At 36.6% G+C, this 23,440-nt stretch overlaps 1 protein-coding gene across 1 annotated transcript; it reads right to left on the reverse strand.

Annotated features, from left to right (window-relative positions):
• Positions 1-445: 445 nt before the first annotated feature.
• Positions 446-23,440, reverse strand: LOC104260811 (uncharacterized). Its single transcript, XM_059821336.1, has 12 exons — positions 22,817-23,440; positions 21,974-22,050; positions 12,438-12,513; positions 8,625-8,756; positions 7,633-7,756; positions 6,223-6,331; positions 6,073-6,119; positions 5,553-5,628; positions 4,756-4,857; positions 3,297-4,217; positions 2,347-2,457; positions 446-1,167 (listed from the first exon to the last, which is right to left on the reverse strand). The coding sequence occupies exons 1-12, from the start codon at positions 23,438-23,440 to the stop codon at positions 855-857; spliced, it is 2,712 nt and encodes a 903-aa protein (XP_059677319.1). The 3' UTR covers positions 446-854.

Consider the following 23,440-nt stretch of genomic DNA (forward strand, 5'->3'; position numbering starts at 1 on the left):
ACTAAGACAGATATGACTGACAGACAGGGAGGTGTAACTAATATAGGCACTGGTGATCTTGGCCAGTTGAGACCGGTAAGCTGATGATACATGAGCTACCTCATTTGGATGTGTTGCTGAGAAAATTGTGAAATTTACCTGCACTGGGCTATTCTGAAACATACATAACCTATGGGATCAGCAAAAAAATACACAATCGGGATGGGATACTCAGATTACTGAAAAGCAAGTTTTACATTTAGAGTATTCAAACTCCATTTGCTTCCATGTTCTTAGCAATCTGGGAAAAATTCTGCTATGAAAAATAGTGCAGCTAGGTCAGTTCAGTTGATGGTACAGAATACCTGAAATGAAACTGCAATGCTGCAGAGATTGCTAGCAATAATTCAAACTGCTATTTTCAAATTAAAGGATGAAGTGGACATAACTGCTTTATTTGTTTCATAGTATTTTTTCTATAATCTCAATGCTAATCTACCTGATAGTGCAATATTTTATTATGACTTTTGCATCCAGAACTTACATACATTTTCAAGAAATGTAAAACAAAAGACACAACTACAGTCACTCAGAAAGTTGGTTGTTTTAAGGTACAGGGTTCCATTTTCACTAAAAGGAAGAACTACTTTAATTCCATGTGTACTGAGACCTTGTCTCCAACTACACTTAACAAATACACCCCAATAAATTTAAAGAACCAAACATCAGTAGAAGTGAATCTTACAATAGAGACCTGTTCTCTACTACTGAAATTTGCTTTTTCCTAATTTTTTGGAAAAAAAAAAAAATTGGTCCACGTACAAAGTAAAATGGGTAAAAGTAACTCTAAGCTGAGCAAACATTGTCCTTTTTATTCAGTTCCAGTTGTAGCGGTCTCTTGGAGGTAAATCATAATGTGTTCTCTCTTCCTCTTCAGGTCCATAATCCAATGGCAGACCATAATTGTAATCAACTGTTACAACTGGTAATCTTTTACTTTGTTCCATCTCTCTGGTAGTTTCACCTTGAAAAGGTTTTCTTTCATAGTCTATTGAACTATCTTCTTGGTGTACAGATGAAGATGGATGCACTGTTCGTGAAGAATATGGTGCAAATCTGTTTTTTGCTCTATTAAATTCATCTGAGGGATGCATTTTCCTATTGTCTTCAGGACAATTAGGTCGATTACTGTAAGAACAACAAATATAAACAGTGAAACCCTTAGAAATAAAACAGTTGATTTATTGTTGGCGGCCACCATTAGAAATTAAACTCGTGTAACCTTGAAAGAACAATTCAGACCCTCATTCTCATTTTTACCCCCTAGAATTAAAATCCTCTCTACTGGATGTTGCAAACTTGTTTATATTAGTTTTTCAATTCTAGTGATTAAAATTACAGCTTTTTATAGTAATTCATTCTACTAGAAGACGCTTGGTTTCAAATGCTGTTTCTAATTAAAAATTCCTGTTTACTGAGGGTTTCTTTACCTGGGGGCCATTTTTATTCCCAAGCCCATGTTCTCATTTCTGTGAATAATATGTAATAGTAGCTCTCTAGTACATAGTCTGAACAGGCAATAATATACTTTGGGTTTATGTTTCCAAATATTTTAATTATTAGTTCTTCTGCAATAGAAGAATCACTCTCCTACAAAAGACACATAGAAGGATCTAAAAAATGCATATACAATATATACACTTTTTGGTTTGGATTCTCTTTACTCTCAAGTACCTTACTTCGTAAAGTAAGTGGTGTATAAAGCCACTGCAGAACAATCTTTGTAATTTTAAAATCTTCTCCCTCACTGAATCATAGATTAATTTAGACTGGAAAGGATCTCTAGAAGTACATAGGGCCACCGGCTCAAAGAAGGTCTAATTAGGTGAGTTTGTGCATGGCCATGTCTAGCTGAATTCCAAGTTAGCTGAAAAGATGGGGATTTCACAGCTGCTCTGGGCAACCTGTTTCAGTGTCTGACCACCCCTCACAGTAAAATTCATTAACTTGTTGTAGACAGCAGTTAGGAGTTAAATATAGCATCTGTAATTTGCTTTTTTGCTTACTGACAACAGCTTTTCCCATTTTGTAGTACGTTAGCTTGAACTGTGCTTGTCATGTCAATGACTTATGTCAAGGACTCTCAAACCATTTCATAATCACACTCAAACTCAAAATAGATGGACCACAAATTAGTCACATTATTTGCTCAGTGTTGAGATTCAATGGTTTAAACTGCGTTTAAGCATAAACATTAACATCAATTCTTACACTGTGCTGTTAATTTATTTTTTTTTTAGCTGGGAAACTGGGGGAGTAACAGTACAAAGGTAAGTCAGAAAACAACGTATGAAATCTGATATTTACCTATAACTTCTGTTAAACTCATTATTATCAGACCCATAATCTCTGTGAAGTGAGGGAGACGAGGAGAAATGAGGTTCTGGTACATTTTCATGGGAAGAAAAAGATTGACTTCTGCAAATAACCAAAAGAATCGCATGTTAAGAAGAGTACAAATGGTTGTAAGCTTTTGAAAAATATGCATTTATCAAATGAGATAAAAATATTTTTACTTTAAATTAAAATTTACTTTAAAGTTTAATAAAAACTATCTCAATTGTACTAACATTTCAAAATGGTATGCTTCACTGTAATGATATCCTCTGTTTCAGCTCTACAATGGAAGAGGTTACATTGAATTTTACTAGCCCAACAAATATCTGAAATATGTTCTGAAATATTAAAAATATTTTGAAATACTATGTCAGAATCCAATAGGTTTACTAATAAGTGATATATGTATTTGGGAAAATATGATGCATGTTCAGAAGCAAAGGGATTTCTAACAAATTATTAACTCATGGAATAAACAAATGCAAGTCAAACTTTCTTACAGCATTACTGTTTATCTCTGGCTGAGGACATAAATAAAATTTCATATCATCTTCTGTCTTGAGGATTGCTTTTTAAATGTAAGTTTCTATACAAAACAAAGTGTGACAAAGAGTTTTGTTTAAAGCTCACTCTAAAAAGGTAAAGGAAGCACAATAAGCTTTAATATAAAGAAGCACAACCTTCTAATTTAGGAAACATCAGCTTTCAAAGCTGCAACACTCCAGCGTACAATCAAACCCATCCATAAGTCAAAAAAAGAGTTAATTAACTGATAATTTATATATGATTTTAAAGGGATGATTAATTGATTTTAAATTAATTTATTTTAAAAACTTAATTAATTTGAAATTTAATTTAAAAGTGCTGAGGTTTACACTTTGATTCTCTAATTCTGCTCTTACGGCTCAAGGATGCTTTACCTGTCTGCACACCATTCATGTGGCAAATCATCGTGACCTGGATGATCATGAAAAGGTCTTGGCCTTTGTCCATGCCCTTTATTAACATAATCAAAATCTTTTAACTGAGTCTGTTCCTGTAAGTCATCATAAGGCTGATGGTCATGAAAAGGTCTACGCCTTTGTCCAGGACCTTTATTATCATAATCTTTTAGTTGCATCTCTGTTTTTAAGTCATTGCGAGGCTGGTGATCATTAAAAGGTCTCAACCTCTGCCCACGACCCCTATTAACGAATTCAAAATCCCCCAATTGCATCTGTGGCTGTAAGTCATCATGTGACTGATAGTCATGGAAAGATCTCAGTCTTTGGCCAGGGCCTTTGTTGACACACTCTAACTCTTTCAACTGCATCTGAGTCTGAAATTCATCATGAGATTGGTGGTCATGGAATGGTCTTCGTCTCTGGCCACGGCCCCTGCTACCAAAATCATAATCCTTTGACTGCCTCTCTTCTTGCAAATCACTGTGAGATGGATGGTCAGGAAAAGATCTCTGCCTTTGTCCACGGCCGCTGTTAAACTCAATGTCCCTCGATTGTCTCTCTGCCTGTAAATCATCATGAAACTGGTGTCCATGAAAAGGTCTCAACCTTTGTCCAGGTCCCTTGTTACTGAAGTCTAGGTCCTTCAGCTGCATGTCTTCTTGATAATCATCATAAAACTGGTGATCAGGAAAGGGTCTTCGCCTCTGTCCTGGTCCCCTATTGTAGTCCCAATTTCTCATCTGTACTGGTGCTCTTAAATCATCCTGAGTCTGATGGTCACTAAATGGTCTTCGTCTTTGTCCAGGTCCCTTGTTAATGAAATCAAAATCTCTCAACTGTATCTGTCCTTGCAAATCATGAGAGTGGTCATCATAAATTCTTAATCTTTTCCCAGACCTGTAAAGAAGTTTTAGTCTTAAATAGAACAGCATACTTATAAGTGCTACAAGACATTAATGAAAACAAGTTATTTTAACTAAGAATTGATATGAAAGACATGCAAATATATAAGTACCAAAGCTACTAAGAATCCAAACTGTAAGTAAGATTGTAAAACTTTCAGTATCATAGTAGAAGCTGTGACAAACATTCAATTGTAATTCTATAGCGCTTGTTAAACAGTCAGAACCAGTGATCCCAAATTAATTAAAAATAATCACAGATTACTGTAGAATAAGAAAGAAGGACAGGCAAAGTAAAACTACATTTTTTCCAAGTAAACTAATTACTTACGGACTTCTAATAGCACACATTCCCTTTCTTTCCCTTATCTTTTCACTGTTTCATCAAATTCTGTAAATATATTTTGCATGAGTAGGCTATATTCATAAAATACCTTTTAAATTAGAGTATCTATAGTATTTTCAATAAGAAACAATTATCTTTCCCACAGTGTGTTTTTTTTGTCTTTTAATTCGATGTTTCAGCCTATTACCCCTGAAAATCTTCATTTGGGAACCGCTCTACAGCTCCTTCCATTGCATGTGGTGGGGGAATAATATCTTCATTTGAATCCCATACATCCATTCCAAGGTTACTAAGAATAATAAAAACATCTCACATAAGTTTCCTTTTTAAAAACATACCATTGAGAGAGAAAAAAACATATAAAATTCTTCAGTTTAGACTGACAGAAATTTTTGTATGTTAAATTAAATTTACTGACATTTGTAACTTAGCAGATATTGATCTTGTAAATTTATTTGGGGAAGGGCTGTAGGGAAAGCAAAGAGAATATGATAGGCATAAAATTCTTACACACGAGGGATACAACTACTATGAACAGAGGAGTTGAGAACAATCTTCCACTTCCCCATACTTTTTTATTCCTAAAACTGTTGTAATTTTTTTTTGAAGTATCTGGTTCTACCATGCCAACAACAGCAGGCAGATCATAGAGCTTATAAAGAAATCTTTGCAGTATCTCCTTTCAGCTTATAATGAGAGAATACAGACTCAATACACTTGTCATAGTATGATAAAACCACGCCAATGTTCAATAGTAGTTGTCAGATTAAAAAAATCTTTTGACCCATATAAACTCAAAAGATGAATGAAGGAAGTACACTGCACTTCATGTTACTCATATCAGAAGTCTTACAATGTATGTGTAGTTGCATTCTAAAGGTTTAAGAGGGCGTTAATTTTGGCTTATGTCTGGAAGGGAACTTTTCAAAATACCAGCAGACATGCTGGAAAATCTTAACCATACAACTAAAAGCTGTTGTTTACCTTCTCATTGGTTGTGTTCTGAGATCTGTGAGATACACAAGACCATCCATGCGATGACCTCTAGCATCACCAAAAGCTAAAGAAAAAAAGATGCAAGTCTAATGACTCAAACTAAGCCACAGAAATGGGAGAGGCAAGTTTCTGTTCATCATGAGAGGCTGAATTTGAAACAATTTAACTTGATACTAAATACTTCAGCAAGCTGGTGATATTGCAGCATTTTTATTTTTTTAAACAACTGACACTAGTAGTGGTAGCAACCTATGAGTGAAAACCCTTCAAAGCAAAAGGAAAAAAAAATATTTTAAGCAGCTGAAACATACTCTTACTATGCTGTCAATTTGCTAATGCTCAAGCCTTGCCTGGAATAGATTCAATGGTCAGAGAAAATCTTCTATGGAAGGCAATACATGAAATAACTCTTAAGGATACTAAAATAGTATTGTAGTATTTGTGAATACAATTGTAGTAACTGTGAATTACAACCCAACACGTGCCTTAGTTCAAACTGTATAAATACCTTGGATTGCTGCCTCTGGATCCCAGCCTTCAACATCTATGAGATATCTGAAGAAAAAGATGATTAGATTATTGTCCCAAAGGGATTACAGATTAATATAAGGACACTATCTTTTGTGAACAATTATTTCTGTTTTTATACAACCCTTACCTACATATAAGGTAGCCAGTTCTATTTATTCCATTAGTACAGTGAACGCCAATGAGTTTCTCTATCAAAAAGGAAAACACAGTCTTTAATAGTTCGGAAAGTGGAATTACTAAAAAATCAGTGCAAGACAAAAAAAAAAGCTGTACTTTTGTAGCAAAGTAATGACAAATCATGATTGCTATTTACAAAATTATACTGTCATGCCTGTAAAAAAACCAGACACATCCAGACTTTGTCCTCTTCATGCTGGATCTCTAGCAGCAGTTACATCACTACTTCCAAACCTGTGAAGACTGAGATTAACTCTGCAGAATGAAGCTTCAGTAACAAATTAGGAATTGATTCTCTCAATTCTGAGAATCAGAAATAATTAGATTCAAATACAGACTATTTTTTGTCACATGAAAAATCACTAGATCAAAACCAGAAGAAAACTAATAATTTCCAAGTAATTTCCCTAAGCCAAAGAACTTACACACTAACTTCCTGAGCAAGGACAAAGGCTTCTTCTCACACCTTTTAATTTTCACAGCACTTCTAATTCAGGCTTTCATACCTGAGATTTACGTCAGAGCTCTTTCACAAAGCAGAGTTGACCATCCACAGCAAAACCACGGTTATTCTCTGCAGCAAAAACTGTATGTGCTTAGGCAGTTAATATCTCTACTTTTCCACAGAAAATAGCATGAAAAAGCTTGAAAGAATGGTCCTCCAATATTGCACAAAGAGTTAAAATCTGCCTACAAAGAATCACTAGTAAAAAAAGTGAGAGGGTAAAAGCTGCGAACAGGCTGTGGCAAAATACACACAAATTTATTTCTGCAAAACCTGCCTTATACCATCTCAGCAAGAACTGTACTATTGCATAAACACTAAAACAGCAGCAGAAGACATTGCGTGGAAACATTGACACTGTGTCTGTAATACGATTTTTAAGAATTGCTAGGATATGAGGGGCATAATGGACTCATAAATAAAAAAACTGCTATGTCAGACTAAACAGACTTAAGCTGCTCACATGTATCAGTGCCTAGTGCCATCAGAGAAACCCTGTGCTATTTAGAACATCCATAAAGGGCTGGCAGCTACAACATCAAGCTGATGGTAGACAACTTGGGTCAGATAGATGAAAGCCTTGTTGCAGTTGCTTTGACACATCATGCAAATATAAGTATAATACTATTAGGAAGGGCATTTAAGTTACTAGTCATTTTTGAAAAACACATGTTTTGAATGAAAAAAGGTATGTAGAGCTTCACATAATATATCTTATTATGGTACTAAAGTGGAAAGTGCTACGGAAAGTCTGAGATCCCTGGTGTCTTAAATATCTGTTGAAATTAATAAATGATACAGTTAGCACTGAAATAAAATTTTTGGCTTTTTACACCGTAAGATGCTGATATTTACCATTTCCTGCATTTTCCCATAGGAATTTTCTGACCCATTTTTTGAACTGTAGGATAGTAGCATTATCAGGGACTTCAAGTCCAACAGTATAAAGTTTCTTATACTGCACACTTTTAGGTAAATCCTAGCAACAAAGAAAAAAAATGGTAAAAATTATTGAAGTCTTGCATCAATGAAAAACCTTAAGCAGTATCTAACATAATACCAATGTAAAACAGTAGTTCAAATCCTGACTAGCAACTGAAACCAATGTTGACTCAATTATATAGAGATACACTCTCAGAAACTACCATTTACATTTCCACTTTAAAGACCTGATCTCAAACAAAGAACAGTTTCTACAGAAGGCTTATTTATCCCTGCTAATAAGGCAGCACATTAACTAAAATATTAAAGATTAAAAAGACCAGAATCTTGTAATTCCATTCTAACCCATTTTACAATTAGTAATATTTGTCCCTCCCATCCACAATCATATATACTCACATATTCACCCCCTTAATGCTTACAGCCCGTGTATATTCAAAGATTAACATTCAGTTATAACACTGCTATTTATTCTCCTTTTCAATAGGAGGCTGATTAATCACAATTGTTTGGACCATACTGGTAAAAAATTACAAGTTACTAAAGTAGTTTAAAAATGTACACTTTCTTAGTGGATTCCACTAAAGATCAGTAAAAAAAGATCCTAGGAATAAATGAGAATGTCTTCAGCGTACAGACTCTAAGTCTTCTGCATCTTTTCTGCAGTGCCTGGCACTGAAGTCTGTATCCATTACTCTGAGTTACCATAATACAAAGAAGCCACAAATGCAACTAGCTGTGAGAAGGAGTTATTTCCTCGTGATAAAGCATTTCGTTTCTACTGGAGACACAAAATAAGTCCAGATGGCTCACTTGCCTATTCCAAGTCAAGGTAAGCAAATGCATAAACACTTTAAAACAAAGGTTGCAGTAACTAATTTATTTTGTTATTATGCTTACATTACCTTAACTTCATAGTATCGTGTGGTATACGTTAAATCGATAATTAAACCAAGCTCCACATTTAGGGCTTTCATTGCAGCAATTAAGTCTTTTGGTGTAAATTTCTGGGTTGGGGTAAGTCTCTGGTTAATTGCCTACAATGAAAATGGAAAAGAAAGATTTTCTTTTTAAGTTCTAATAACACAACATTTGTAATATTCAGATGGTTTAATTAGGACTAGGAAACATCAGTATTCAAAAGGGAATGTTTACAGTATCAGAACCATATCCATGTATTATACGGATTAAAAATGAAAAGGAACCAAATAAAAAGAAAGCAAGAATTTGTTGTGTATTCCTGTTCAATAAAAATGCAAGAAAATGTGTAAGAATTTCCACTTGTACATTGTTAACAAACATTATTAAAACAAGCACTTTGATAGACACAAAAATCCTGCAAAATGCAGCATATATATACACTGATTTTTAAGTAACTAAAGATCAGCAAAAAGTAAACCACCACAATCCTCTTTCCCCCAAACATACTTTGCTCTGCACAATAACACAAAATTAACTGTATTTCACATAAAACATTAGAAGTTGTGATACAAGAGTTCATTTCTTCTAAAGGTTTTAACTTTCTCCCCACAAATGTGCAGACATTTTTATCCCTGCTTCATCTCTTGGCAGCATGTACTTGCATATCATTTAGCACTGGGAAATATTACATAAGACTAAAATACGGTGACTAAGAAAGCTGCATGTTGGTGGGTAATGAATAATTAATTTCATTTGACAGAAACAGTGGGAAAATGTTTACTCACCCTATTGTAGCTGTGTTTTTTGAAATATGTTCTTCACTCTAGGTACGAAAATGCCTTATACGCAAGACTGGATTTTCTCTGAATAGTGCTCTTGTCCATTGTGAGAGCCTTTTGAGACACAGGCTCAGCCACAACCAATAAACACATTGGCAAAAGATGCAGCAGCCTCAACCACCTCTCAGTTCCTTTGTCAACAAGAAATTCGAGCAGACTGGACTCAGAACTAATGGAAAGGAAGGCAGCCACAGACCACATGCCTCTTAGAACCACAGATGCTATAGGGTAACTAATCATTCCTTCTTTTGACTGTACAGATTATAATCTAAAAAGCTAGCAAGCATTTATCTCGAGTCTGGAAACAGACAGGAAACCAAATTAAAGAATAAACAACAGGACAGTCCTATCAAAGCTGGTATGTGATTAGGAAGCTTGAGCTAGAAAGAGTAAGGTAGAAAGCATATAGAAGTATTCAGTCCTATGTATTTCAGATACTGGTGCACTGCTGAAAAAACAGTGGAGGTTGTTGAGGTTCAAACAAAATGAACAAGAGTCAGTTATCTCACCGCTATTCAGCAGTGACTTTTAGTAAAATCTGAAACTGAACTTACTAACTTTGAGGTGACAACAGTGAATCTGCAAAAGGTCTATGGTAGAACATGAAAGAATTTTTTCTTTTACTATGTGAAGACACACAAACTGAGGTGGAATACGATTTACAAAAATAAGGTACCTCTAAACATATTGCTTGATTGAGTAAATAGTTAAACGTGTTACGAAAGACTATGTTTTGCAAGACTTCTGAATTTCTGAAAAACTCCTGCTGAGTATTCAGTAGTTTAGGTGTTTAATTGGACTGAGAATGAGAGAAATCTGTATCGATTCTAAAATCCTTCTATGGCATGGGAAAGAACTTGCCCAGTCCTTACTACACTACAATGTTACTGTTAGCATTACAGTGATGATCTGAAAGGAAGGACAGAAAATCCTTCCAAGTAAACCCATGACCTTAAAGCCTTTACTAGCAGCACGTCTTCTGCTAAAACAATAATCCTTTGAGTCTTGAAATAGTAAAAATGTTTTCTCCCTTTGGGTGAAATCACCAATCATCAGTTTCCTAATAGGTAGCAAAGAAGGAAACTGCTGCCTATTTAAGAGGTCTATTCCACCAATCTAATAATAGGACTTCTGACAAGACTATGACCAATCAGGTCTTCAGTGTTTCCAGACAGATTTACTGATCTCCACCTTCTTTGCAAAGACATCACTGTTTAGCCAGTTAAGCATTTTACGTGTATTCTGCCACAAACTCCATGAGCTTCAAGGACATAGTCTCTAGCAAACTTGTCATTTCTGTATCTTGCATAGTTGAGACTGAACAAACTGCAGGGACAAAAATGTAACAGATTTTGTTTTCTTGGGTACCAGACTTTGTATCTAGCCAAGTTCAAAGACAGCTTCACAGAACAGGGATCTATGCCCCAGTGAGATCAGTAGGACTGGAAGTGAGCAACACATTGAAATAGAATGCCTACTTGTGATACATTGCTATAAATGTTCTCTGAAAATGTCTGCCCTTTGTATGATCTCTGATGGAGCTCCTTCCAGACTATCACAGGAGCTACAGAGGAAGAGTAAAGTTAGCAACGAAGTATCTTCCTCTGAAATCTCGAGTGAGAGGGACAGGGAACTGCAAATATATGCACTGAACAAATCCTGCCGAGAATACTGCATCTATGCAATAAACTGGTGCTGGATCAAGTGGAATTACAGGAGCTGATGATGCAAAAAATCCTCTCTCAAATACCTCAGTAGCAAAGAAGCTAATTATAAATCTACTGAATTTTATATTCGCTGCTAGATCTGTCCACTGGCTGTCTTCGGTAGAAAGACACAACGGCTATTGTACTATCCATCAGTACCATGGAGAACATGACCAGTGTCAAGTATGAGATCTTTGGTGTCAAAGGAACAAAACCATCATACTAAAGCTGTAAAAGCAGCTGCAGGCAGCAAAGCAAACCCCGCAAGCATTCCACTTTAGTCACTGCTGATAAAAGTAAACTGAATGGTGACTGAAAACGTAATGGGCACTAATATACCCAAAGAACCAAATTTTTTGTATATGAGTACTAGAGTGCAATCTGTAGACTACAGCTTAGACAGAGTATTTACTCTTAACTGCTAAGGTCATGTCTAGCCACTGAACTTTCAAAGAGCTTAGAAACTTTTTATTTTCTGTGTATCTGAAGCGAGGACTTCTAAGAGTTAATTTGTACAGAGCTTGTCTTAATTTATACAGAAGGGCAAATTTGCCCTATTTGCCCTATGCCTCAATCCACCAGTGAACTGAAGAGTCTAAAAAAGACAGCCTCCACATTTTCTATTGTCACAAAGAACTACAAGATCAGACGCAGTGTATTTAATAGATTAAGATGGCAGTCCATGTTAGTAAGAATCTAAAGGAAGTACAAACACATTAATAAAATAAACATATGAAGACTTATTTTTTAAATACACTGCATTCCTCCGGATCACTGAAGCTTTTTGCTTACGAAATTGGTAATCTGAACCTATAATTTTAAAAGTACTGCAGTGGCTGGTATTCTTTAATCAGTGCTTGATTTCTGTAAAATTATATTTTGGCTTACATTGCTTAGACTGTTATTCATATCATAACCCCTTCCATATGATTTTCTTATAACAGTCATGAAAAGATGTTAAATAAGATAATGACTTTAGGCCACTTAATAGTGATCAAATGAATCATGCTGATTAGTTAGAGATTTTATGATTTTTAAAAGATAAATAAAAAGAGTAACACCAAATACAAATTTCAAAATAAAGAGAAAAAATAGAGAATATTATGTAAAAAAGCCACTAGTAGATGACTGGATCTGAATAAATTATTTTTTCATAAAACTTTCCTGAAGTTTGCATGAATATTCATGCTATTCTTCATTACTTTTGCACTGTATCTAATAGAGCCAATCTGTAGTTACTTTTTATACATACCCCTTTTAAAGGTACTTTGAATGCAATAAATCTAGTTCCTGGTATAGGCTGTCCAACTGGTGTCAAACTCCGCCATCTGTAATGAAACAAACATTTAAAAAAAATATTTTCAAATTAAATGATTCAACAGAAGACACCGTAGCTTCATGTAAAACTTCTAAAACAAACAAAAAAAGGAGATATTTCCTCTTATGAGTAAAACTTTGGTAAAAGAAAGCACATAAAAATTATGCTCCTTTAAAATTATAATAACAGTCGTTTCAAATTATGTGAAGTATCTTACAAGTATCAGACAAATCTGGTCCCATATTTTACAGAGTTTGAATATAAGTGATTTCAAACTTCTCCAAGCAGAAAGGATATGATAGTTATCTTTTTTCCTATGACGGGCCATGCAGCTACTAGCATAATATATTAAGATTTAGACTTCCAAACAGCAGGATCCAATAGTTCCTAAAATTCCTTGACCACATAAGCAATAAATCGTAACTGATGAGCACGAGTTTGAAAAAATGACCAATTAAATCCTGACATGTAAGTAAAATATTTTTTAAAATCCATCTTCCATTTGTAATCTGCCTGTTTCATGAAGAAACTAAGATCTTTTTAGAATAACTATAAAAAATTATTATATATTTGAATAAAATTAATAGAGTAGCATTATTTTGGGATAAAAGAAACAGGGAGTTGCCTAAAAGATGCTGGAAGAATATCAACAGAATATTGCTACAGCACTGATCAGGGCAGAAGCTTATTTAGCACACTACACAGCTTAAATAAAGACATTTTTATTGTTTGCAAGTCTAAAGTCAGGAGCCATAATGAAACTCATCTTTATTCTCGGTAGAGCTTTACCACAAAGAAAATACTTCTTAGAGATAATGTGCACAACTGCTTTTATCCTACAGTAGAATTATGTCCCAAAATCTGCAATTATTCCATGAATTGGTTTCAAGGTATCATCAGGACATTCGAAAACACTTCCTTCTTCAACTTCCAAAAAATTCCTCCCCTCAAAATGGTAGGACAGCATTTACAAAGTAGCACCAATATAAAGCAAAGCAGATGGGTAAGGTTCAAGAGGTAAAAAAGTATTCTTGTATTATAGTTGGTGGAAATTTTTCATCTTGGCTGAATCAAACACCTTTAAAAAGCGGTCATATGCTCGCATCAGTCATTTAATTGACAATGAAGTGCAAAGTTTACTTTTATTAAAAATACAAAGCTTCGAGATTTTGCAAATTTGTTTACTTTGTAAATGCTTCTTTTTCAAAGAAACATTCTTGACTGCACTTTCTCTTGGTACTTTGGAAAATACAGAGAATATTCCATGACAGCAAAACTTAGCAAAAATCACCTACTAATACGAAGATTTGTTACAACACTCAAAATACTAGTAATTCCAAAACCACAAAGAACTGGTACTCACAAATTCTACATTGTACTGAAAAAACTCTTGATGTATCACATTTCAGAGATTTCATTTTTTTAAAAAAGTATGAAAAACTTTATCTGAAGAGGAAAACAAGTTAGTCAGCAGATCAATTTTACCTTCAAAGAGGTAACTTACAAAATTTAGGACTTTTATTTCTTTTCCTCATGTGAGGACAGATTATCTCTACGACCTCAGAAGATGCAGCTGGATGACTTAGAATCTACATGGCCTTTTTGCATTTTCAGCTTGTACCTCAACTATTAAAATACAAAACATTTTCATGAGATTCTTTAACGCTGGTGCCCATTCACTTACAATTTTCTTAACTAATGTTTAAATTAATCTCCCTTTAAAGTGAGCATCCAACAGCTTCTAGATTCCTTTCTGACTTCCATAAAACCACATCATTTATGAAATAAACTGAATACTCTATTTTAAAATATTCTAACCACTGAGTATTTTCCTTTGTTCACAATTCCCATATGAGACCATAACAAAAACTAGATGTTGGCTAGCAAAACTCTCAATGAAATATCCATAATTATACTTGTCATAGTATATAAATAACATAACCATTCATAGATGCTTGGAAGTAACAAAGGAAACACTTATAGCATAGTGACCGGAAGTATAATTGATACTAACAAATCGGGTAACAATCCACTAAATCAACATCTTTAGCACTAACTTATCTTTTTTGTCTTCATCATGAGCTAAAGAACAGATTGAGGCTCACAATGTAGACATACAGATGCTTAGTTTAATGGATAATAAATGAAATAACAGAAGAGTAATAATAACTCATCATCAGGAAGGCTGTTGCAAACAGCTGTCACACAGAAGACAGATACAAGGTGAGAAGGTGTAAGTGCAAGCTAGAGATTAAATCACTAAGAGGTGTTTGCAGTAAAACCTTTTACTAAATGCTAAATTATTGCAGGAACTTTGTACCTCATAATTGCAACGAGGGAACAAAACCAGCCTCCTACTTCATATATTCCCTTAGCTTAGGATAGTTCCATACAGGGAAAAAGAGTACATTCTCAATCACCGTAGTTTGAAAAGCATGGCTCAAAAAAATTATATATTGTATATTATAGAAGAAAAGTGTTCTAACTTGAGAAGTCTTCCCAAGTGAATTTTCAAGCTTTTAAACTTCGGAGTCTGGTAGTTGTAAACTAGCTGTAAAATATGAAAACAAAAACCTGAGACTATGTTCCATTTATCCTAGTTTAAGATAGATAAATTGTGTATGAATCAATGAAGATCATAAACAGTGTAAATGGGCTGAAAATGTTACTGAAGCTAACAAAAACAACAACGTAATGAAATATCTTAGTTGCAAGAAGTGCTTAGTTAAAAAAAAGAGAAACAAAATCTACAGAAAAACTGTGAAATCCACCCTGTGCATAGTTCAATTTTATCTCACTCACTTCATCTTAGAGAGATGCTAAATGCTGTGAATTGTATTTAGATGTGTATTTAATCTGAACTACTGTTAAAATTAAGGACAAAGTCAGGTTTAATACCAGCTCCTGCCTGTTGCTAATTTAGTAACTCTGGAAATGGCATGTCTTTATTTAAAACAAGGAAATACTCTTCCTGCTTCTGCTCTTGAACTTCCAAATAGAATTAGAAAATGGGCTGCACCTAGAGATATAGAAACTAGTGCCACAAATGCTGTCATAGAAATAAACCAAACAAGAATACAGTATTTTTTCTTCAACCTAGTTCAATTACTCTTTGGTGTTACCTCTACCAATAAAATGTACAAAATGCTTTACCAAAGTAGGATTTAATCTGATAGCCGGTCATGTTCACATATACATGTTTAGAAACATTTTGAAGGAAGGCAGAAGTAAAAAAACCATCCCAACCACAACAGACCATAGTAAGACAATTTAAAAGATAAAATTAGAAATTCAGATTTTTTAACCTGCTCTCTCTTGGAAAACTGAGAGTGGAAATCTACCATGATTATCATAAATACAAGCAATTATGAGCCAATAAGAAATAAAAAAAAAGGCTTAAAAATCTTATCTTCTTTAATTAGCAATGTAACAAAGACTGTAAAAATTCTGAACTTTTTTCAGATTAAGGGATTGACAGAACAATGCACCAGGATTACACAGTTTGTTGTCAGACCTTAATAAACTTGGGGTTTTCTTCTCCTGTTTTTAAAGCTGTTTAAATCCTCCCAGAAAAAAACTTGCAAAATCAGCAAGAAACTCAAAAGCTGCTGACAGCTCTATGGTAGAAAATGAGCAGAAGGCACTCTTTATCAGAAAATATAAAGGGTATGTGTTCCATGTTACCTTTAAAATGATATTTAAAAAGGAAATTTCAGCACACTGTTGCAGAACTAAAAATTACCTCAAATTAAAACCAGCAGATTGAAATTAAGTACTTAAGAAAGAACAGCACTTAAATAAAAAGCGACATATTGCTCACACATGATACATTTTCAATTACAGCTTTATTTTTCTAAGTTTTCAAACACGTAAACAATCCATAGGCTACATGCAGATCAAGACCTGAATGTCAACAAAACATATAAATTAACCAATTATTTAACTATTTAGCTTTCGTAGTTCCCACTTCTCTATCATGTTTTGTCTTCATCATTCCCCAACTACCATCAATTATCTTAAAACACAGGCAGAATTTTGCTTGCTGTTCTAAACAAAAGAATCACTTCTTGCTTGAGAAAAAGTGTTAAAATCTAACTAAAAATCATTCTCCTTTCCCTCTGAAATTTCTGTGATGCTTGAATGGCTTCCAGTTAAATAAATAAATACAATTATTATTGATACTACAGACTCTAGTTAGCTAATCTGTTAGAGGTTTCTAAGTCCAGTTTACAGGAAAATGTATTACTCTGCTTATCCATTTTAATTTAAATGAAAAGCAAGCATGTTTTATTGTCTTTCTTTAATCTAAAAATTTCAGAGATATTCAGTAAAACAACAGAAAAGAAACTAGCTTCATGCACCCTAGTAAAAGTTTACAAGATATGTGATCTAGATTAACCCAAGAATCGAGCAGCAACCAGTGAAATGGCCTCTGTCTGAGGACAAAAGAAAACAAACTAACAACAACAAACTTAGATAAACACTTTTTAAACCCAATCAGCTCCAAGACCAATCAACTGAGGATCATCAACAGGGCCTGCACTGCAGCCTCCAGCTTCAACTGGGATAACAGAAGACATTATAGAAATGCCCATGATAAAGACAAGCTTAAAGTAAATTTGAGTAAGGCAAAATTCAGTATTCGTTCTGAATTCTCTTTAATTAAGCTCAAAGGTATGTTGAATGCCAAGATAATAATCCACGCAAAGAACATTATAATAGCTATATTTTGCATATATCTTGCTATTAAAAAAACAAAAAATAAATGTGATAGCAAAGATGTTTATATAAGTTTTTAAACATACAAAACTACATATCAATGAACTGCAAAACACAGTACAGATTATAAATACCAGTAATATCTGTAATTATTCAACACAATTTTGAAATCTAGTTAAGAAAACTTTATTCATTTGATATTAGCATAATTTGTAGTTGTTGAAGTAAATCTTACTATGAATCAATTCTAAAACTTAGAAAATTATACTGGAAATTATAGCTACTATATCCCCGTAACAGAAATGTTAAACTAAAATATGACAAAACTGTGTGTTCCACACCTGGCTCTATTAAAAGTTTTAACTGAAGCACATAAAATACGCAGTGGTATGTAATTCATACTCAATCATTTAAACAGATGGATACCTTCTGTGATTTTTTAAAGAAAAATATTATGTTTCATATAAAGCTACTACATATGTTTTTAACAGCAAGATAGACAAGAAAGTTACTAAATAATTCATAGGTACAAAACAATGGAAACACTGGATTGGAAATAATTTGAAAGTTTCATGTCTTTAGTTTGGTAGATCTCAATGACAGAGTTACACAAAAATATAGAGCACAGCAAACCGTCAACAAATACCCTACAAGAATTTTATGGCAAAACAGTTAGAACTCGTTGGTCTTTTCTGAAGCCTAAACCTACTTTAGATTCCCTATGAAACTGATATTTACATTAGCATATGATTAAAAAAAATAAAATCTCTATACTATAATACCTCTACAGAGTAATTATAGTATTTTTAACAGGAAAAAAACCTTAAGTATAAAAGGAAGTAAGCTGTCTTATCTTACATTTTCACATGTAACATTCAGTTCAGCAATAACATGTTCCAGTATTCCAGAGTAAGAGAAACTAGTACTGAACTCAAGGCATCAAGTCAGAATTATTTTCATCAATAGTTAAAAATCAGTGTTAGTAAAACAGTGTAAATAGGTGTACATTACTCAAAAGCTACAGTGGGTGAAGAAGTAAGTTCAGAGAGCAATATATGAAGCTATGCTTAACAATTCAAGGGTTTCTACAATTCTGGAGCTCCTCATGAACACCTATGATTATGAAGCAGTTATAAGTTTAGAGCTTACCTAGGAAAGTGAATTTCAAAACACTCAAAAAGTGTAATTATTGTAACTGTAGAGAAACTCAAGTCTGAAATACTGTCAGCTGTAGCAAGATCATTTAGAAACTACTACTTGCAAACTCTTCTTCTTTTAGCTACTAGTACTACATGGTATACACACAGCTCTATTTTCCAAGTGGCTTCCATACCTCTATGGACACCAGATTCAATACTATTCTGTTGAAGAAAAGATAGCCCTACAAAGACCGTGACACACTGTCAAGACAGAACACATACTGAACACGTCCAAAGCGGAAGGGAGGGAATGTAGCTCTTAATCATCTGTTACTACATAGATTTCTCACTTTGATCTTCTTCAACCCCTGCAAGTGGGATACAAATAAGTCATAGCTTGTAAAAAAACAGTGTGGATGTAAAACATGGGAGAAAAGTTTCCTTATCATGTCAGTAAGTAATTGCATAGCTTTGTACTTGTGGTGGTGTATTGTAACACAAAATATGGGCCTTCAAGTCTTATATCAATGTTATCATTACTCAGGTTATTACAAGAAGTAATCTCTCTCCATCCCACATTTTCAAATGCAAACGTTCTGTTGCTGATGGCATGAAGCACTTTTACTTTACAAATAAACTCTCACCTTACAGTAACCCTTCTCTCCCATCCACCGTTGGACATACACAATCAGTTATGCCATAGACTTCAACATTCCTGTCTAAATGAAAATGCTGACGCTTTTAAGTCTGCACAGAAACAATTCAGTTAAACAAGTATGTTTATGGTGCACAGGCAGAAATAATTCAGCTTTGTCCTTATAATAATAAGATCCCATTCCTGGTATTTTTTTATACCATTTAAGGGAAACATGCAAGAAGGTGACATTTCTGCACATGCTTTTCAGAACTCAATCTCAGTTTATGAAATTATACCCATAGTAGGACTTTGGATGCTGATACACAAACATGTGTAAATCTGTAAAAACATCATAGTATTTTATGACTGTTTGTTATGTAACTTGAACTCCTTTTACTACCTGGTTCTCCACTAAAATATTACAGTATACAACTACTGAAGGACAACAGCATTTCAGACACTGTGAAGAACCAGAACTTGACTACATGGTGGAAGCTGCAGTGCAAGGGGTCACTTGAATCCCTCTCTTATACTGATGTCTCACTTTGTTACAAAATTACTTCTCCAGCACTACTTTCTAGGATTGAGACTGCAATGGACACTGTACACCTTGGCTCTGCTCCAAGACATTACTGGGAAAAGGGAGAAACATTTTTTGCTATGAAGGAATACAGGAAGCCTTACTTCCAGTCCACCTGCTCCTCTCACTGCTGGAGCAAAGACTGTGCAAATAGCATCAGATCAAACACTGAGTGTTAGGGCTGAGTGACAGGGGCACAAGAGTGGGCCAAGAACCAGGTACAAGACTGGCAGTGCAGATCCAGCGGCAACACTGGCAATTAATACCACTTTAGTATTACTCTAGGTGCTGAGTACACTCAAAGTGCTGATACCTAGCAAGGCTGCGCAATGCTACAGCACAACCCTTACATCAAGGCGACTTTATACTGCAGACGCAGTATTGTAAAAGGTGATAGTAATTAGCTGACCAGTTAAAAAAAAAAATCACCATTTCTTGTTTAGTTGCACTATTCATAGCTACTTATAACTTAACTGAAACCTCAAGTTTATTGTATTGCTTTACCTAGCATAATGGAATTTGGATTAAAACTACTAAACTACTGTATAAAGAATTGAGGCAATAACAGAAGGACAATCTTAAAAGATGTCTGTATGTAGTGTGACTTTCTTTTATTTATCTACTACAGTGTTTCTCTTGCAGTATCATTAAAAACAAAACAGTTACTGTTAGATTTATTGCTACTACAATACTGTGATATGATGGAGGTTGTACTTGGTAGCACACTACCGTCTGAACTGGACCCTGCACTATAATGTACCACAATCTCACTTCTGCCAACAACTATTTCTGGGGCCAATAAATCGCACGTGCAGGATCATCTAGGCTAAAATTAGATTTCCTTAAGTCCTCTTCCATGGTTCACTGCTTTTCTAAGCAGTCACAGTGAAGAACTACTATGTGCTGCGCTAGCACAAGGATGACATCAATATACTGCTGCATGAGATTGGGAGAGTAACAATTCCTTAAACTCCTTTACTGCCCAAACCCCAATACTGTGGATCTAGCCTGATTTTTAATAGTATCAAAAAGTAAGCATCTGGAGGAACTGAAAACACTTCAGTACTATGAGCTTTATTAGGTGCTAACACTAACTTTAAAACCAATTACTCCACAGCAGATGTTCTGCTCCTTGAAAGATACACAGGTATTAGTTTCCAATCATAGAAGCAAAAGTACAATCTACTGCTTCCTTACTTGAAGCGAAAAAATGCACGCAGCCTGAAAACTGCTCCAATTCAAATGCAAGAGGGAAAAAGAAGAAAGCAATGACCACCCGATTCTCAAAGTTTTAGTAATAATTTCCATGCATGGAGAAAACAAGGAGGCCAGCTATTCTCTCAGGCTTTCTGCATTACTGCTTGCAAACCTAACCCACTTTAGCTCAATTTTGTCCAACTTTTAACTGACATTTCATAGAAACTTTCAGAGAAAGACACGCTTAAAATAGCTTAAATTTTATTCTAATTTTAATCCCTGAGTTTGTCAGCTGTGAAAAAAATCTTTAAAGTTTCTTGAAGTTATTTTTAAAATTCTGTTCATCTTTTGTTTCTATTTATTGCTTTTAGGCCAACATATTTTGCAGGAAATCATGCTTTTTGTATTTTATTGCTCCTCCTAAGAATTTTCTTAAGAAACTTATTTAACACTTCCCCTGAAACCAGGATAATGTCAACCTTTCCTCAAATAATGTATAAACTGCAAGTTATTGTCCCATTACAGTATGCCTTTATACCTCAGCACACCCTCCTATCCCAGAAATTTGTACTGATGTCAGCAGTAACACATGGGCTAAACTTTTAAACTTGGACTTCCTCTTTTTTTTTTTTCAGTAGAGCTAGAGAATAGAACTATATCTATTTTAAATTAGATCATTCTGGGGTCTCCCTATGCACTCCCAATCAAGTCATAAGAAAGCCTGGGGTTTTTTATTCTCATTATTTTTGCTGATAAAACATTTTTGTTGTCCTCTTGTTAAAAACAAAAACGCAGGATGTTTCTGGACCTGAAGCCATGAAAATATTCCTTCATCACATGCATGCAACCACCTGCTCCCATCTTATCAGCTCTTCCCCCACTCCTGGTAGCAAACATCTGAAGTCAGAAGGATGGACTACTCTCCCATTTCCCCAGTAAGTATACACCTGGGGATAAGAAGGTTAAGAAGAAGGGACTGTATTTGGCTGATGAAGTGTTCACAGGCGGGTTGGAGCATTATACTCACCTGGGGGATGAAGGGCTGGATTGTTCCTATCTTGGAGAAGATACCTACCTTACCTGGCTGTAGATGGTGACGATGCTTGTGGCAAGAAAACGCCTGGGGCAGTCAGCGCCCCTTCTCTGTGGGCAGGACTGTGCCCGCTCCTGCCTCTTGCTTAGTGTGAGGGATACTTACCCATCGGGGATAGTATTCTTCTTTACCATGCTGAAAGCAGGAGCAGGCAGAGCAGGAGACAGCGGTGAAAGTGGGCACTGCAGCAAAGGAGAGAGAACCGCGCAGTTAACACGGTGCTAATCTCTTTCTCCATCAGTGGGCCTTTTCACAGGGCTGACTCTCAAGTAAAATAAACCAAGCAGTCAGCTGGGCCTTGAAGCCATCCTGAACAAGTTCTGCAGCTTGCAAGCTAGCCTGTTTTCTCCACTGCTACAGTACGACAAGAGGGAAAGACAACAACTCACCTCTCCTCTCCAGGAGATCAAAAGAAAGAGAGGAGAGGCAGTAGGTTTCTCTCTAACTCTAGCAGCAGCACTGCAGGGATGATCCTCCTGGCAGTCCCTTCCGTCCCTTTCCTGTGGCTTGGAGCAGTCCTTGTGCTCCCACAGCTAGAACTCGTCTCAACGAGAAGAAACTCCAGGCAGCTGCAAGAGGCGAGGCCGGCACCTCAGCAAGGGAAGGACCATCACCTGCCCCACTCTAACCTAGACGGGTCCGATCCCGCTAGATCCTGGGCACCGTCAGCGCCCGCCGATCTCAGTAGGACCCGGGCAGGGAGGAGAGGGGCGAGGGGAAATCCCCCCCTCCGCGGAAGGCCCATGTCCGCCGCTCCAGAGAAGACGCTTGAGGTTGGCGTGAGACTCCCTCCTCAAAGCCGCATGTCCCCGCGTACGCAGGGAGCCCCGGGCAGGACGGCCTCCGAGGCCGGCTCGGGGCGCTCTCTTAGCGGGAGGCGGCAGAGCTCGGGGGAGGGAAAAAGAAAAAGAGACCGGGTCGGGGCGGGGAGGGGGGGAAAGTCGCGGCCCGACTGCGGGGGGCCGGGCAGTCGGCTGTCGGAGAGGGGGTGGGCTGTGCGGAGAAGGGCGCGGACTGCAGCAAGAGTCGGTAACAGGGAAAGGCCCGTGCGCCGGCGAGGCGGGGCGGGGAGGACCGGGGCTGCGGGCGGCCCGTACCCTGACAGGATTTCCCTTGCAGAGGAAGGTTGTTGCGAGACAGAACGTTCCCGAAAGGGTCTCGACTGCGCCTGCGCGGCAGCCGGGCCGCTTGTCGGGAGGGGGGGAATTGCGCCTGCTCCTCTGGAGCCGGGCCGGGGAGCGCCGAGAGCGCATGCGCGGCGGCTAGCGGCCGGTGAACTGGGGAGCCGCTCCTAAGCGTGCAATAAGCTGCCGGCCAATAGGACGGCGGGATGTTTCTGCGCGTGCGCGACCAGCCCGTGGGTGAAGGGGCAGGCCTCAGGGCGCATGCGTGCCCAGTAGGGCGTAGGGCGGGGCTGGAGCGCTTGCGCAGCGGCGGCGGGTGCCAAGTGCTTTCGGGGGCTGCTTCGGGCGGGCGGGAGGGAGTCGGCGTTTTCGGTGGAGGGGACTCTGAGGTGCGGCCGCCGCAGCAGCAGCGGCTGGTGGGGGTCGTCGGGCTCCTTCCGGGCTCCAT

This window comes from Gavia stellata, chromosome 9 (genome assembly GCF_030936135.1).
Source record: "Gavia stellata isolate bGavSte3 chromosome 9, bGavSte3.hap2, whole genome shotgun sequence".
NCBI classification, from domain to species: Eukaryota; Metazoa; Chordata; class Aves; order Gaviiformes; family Gaviidae; genus Gavia; species Gavia stellata.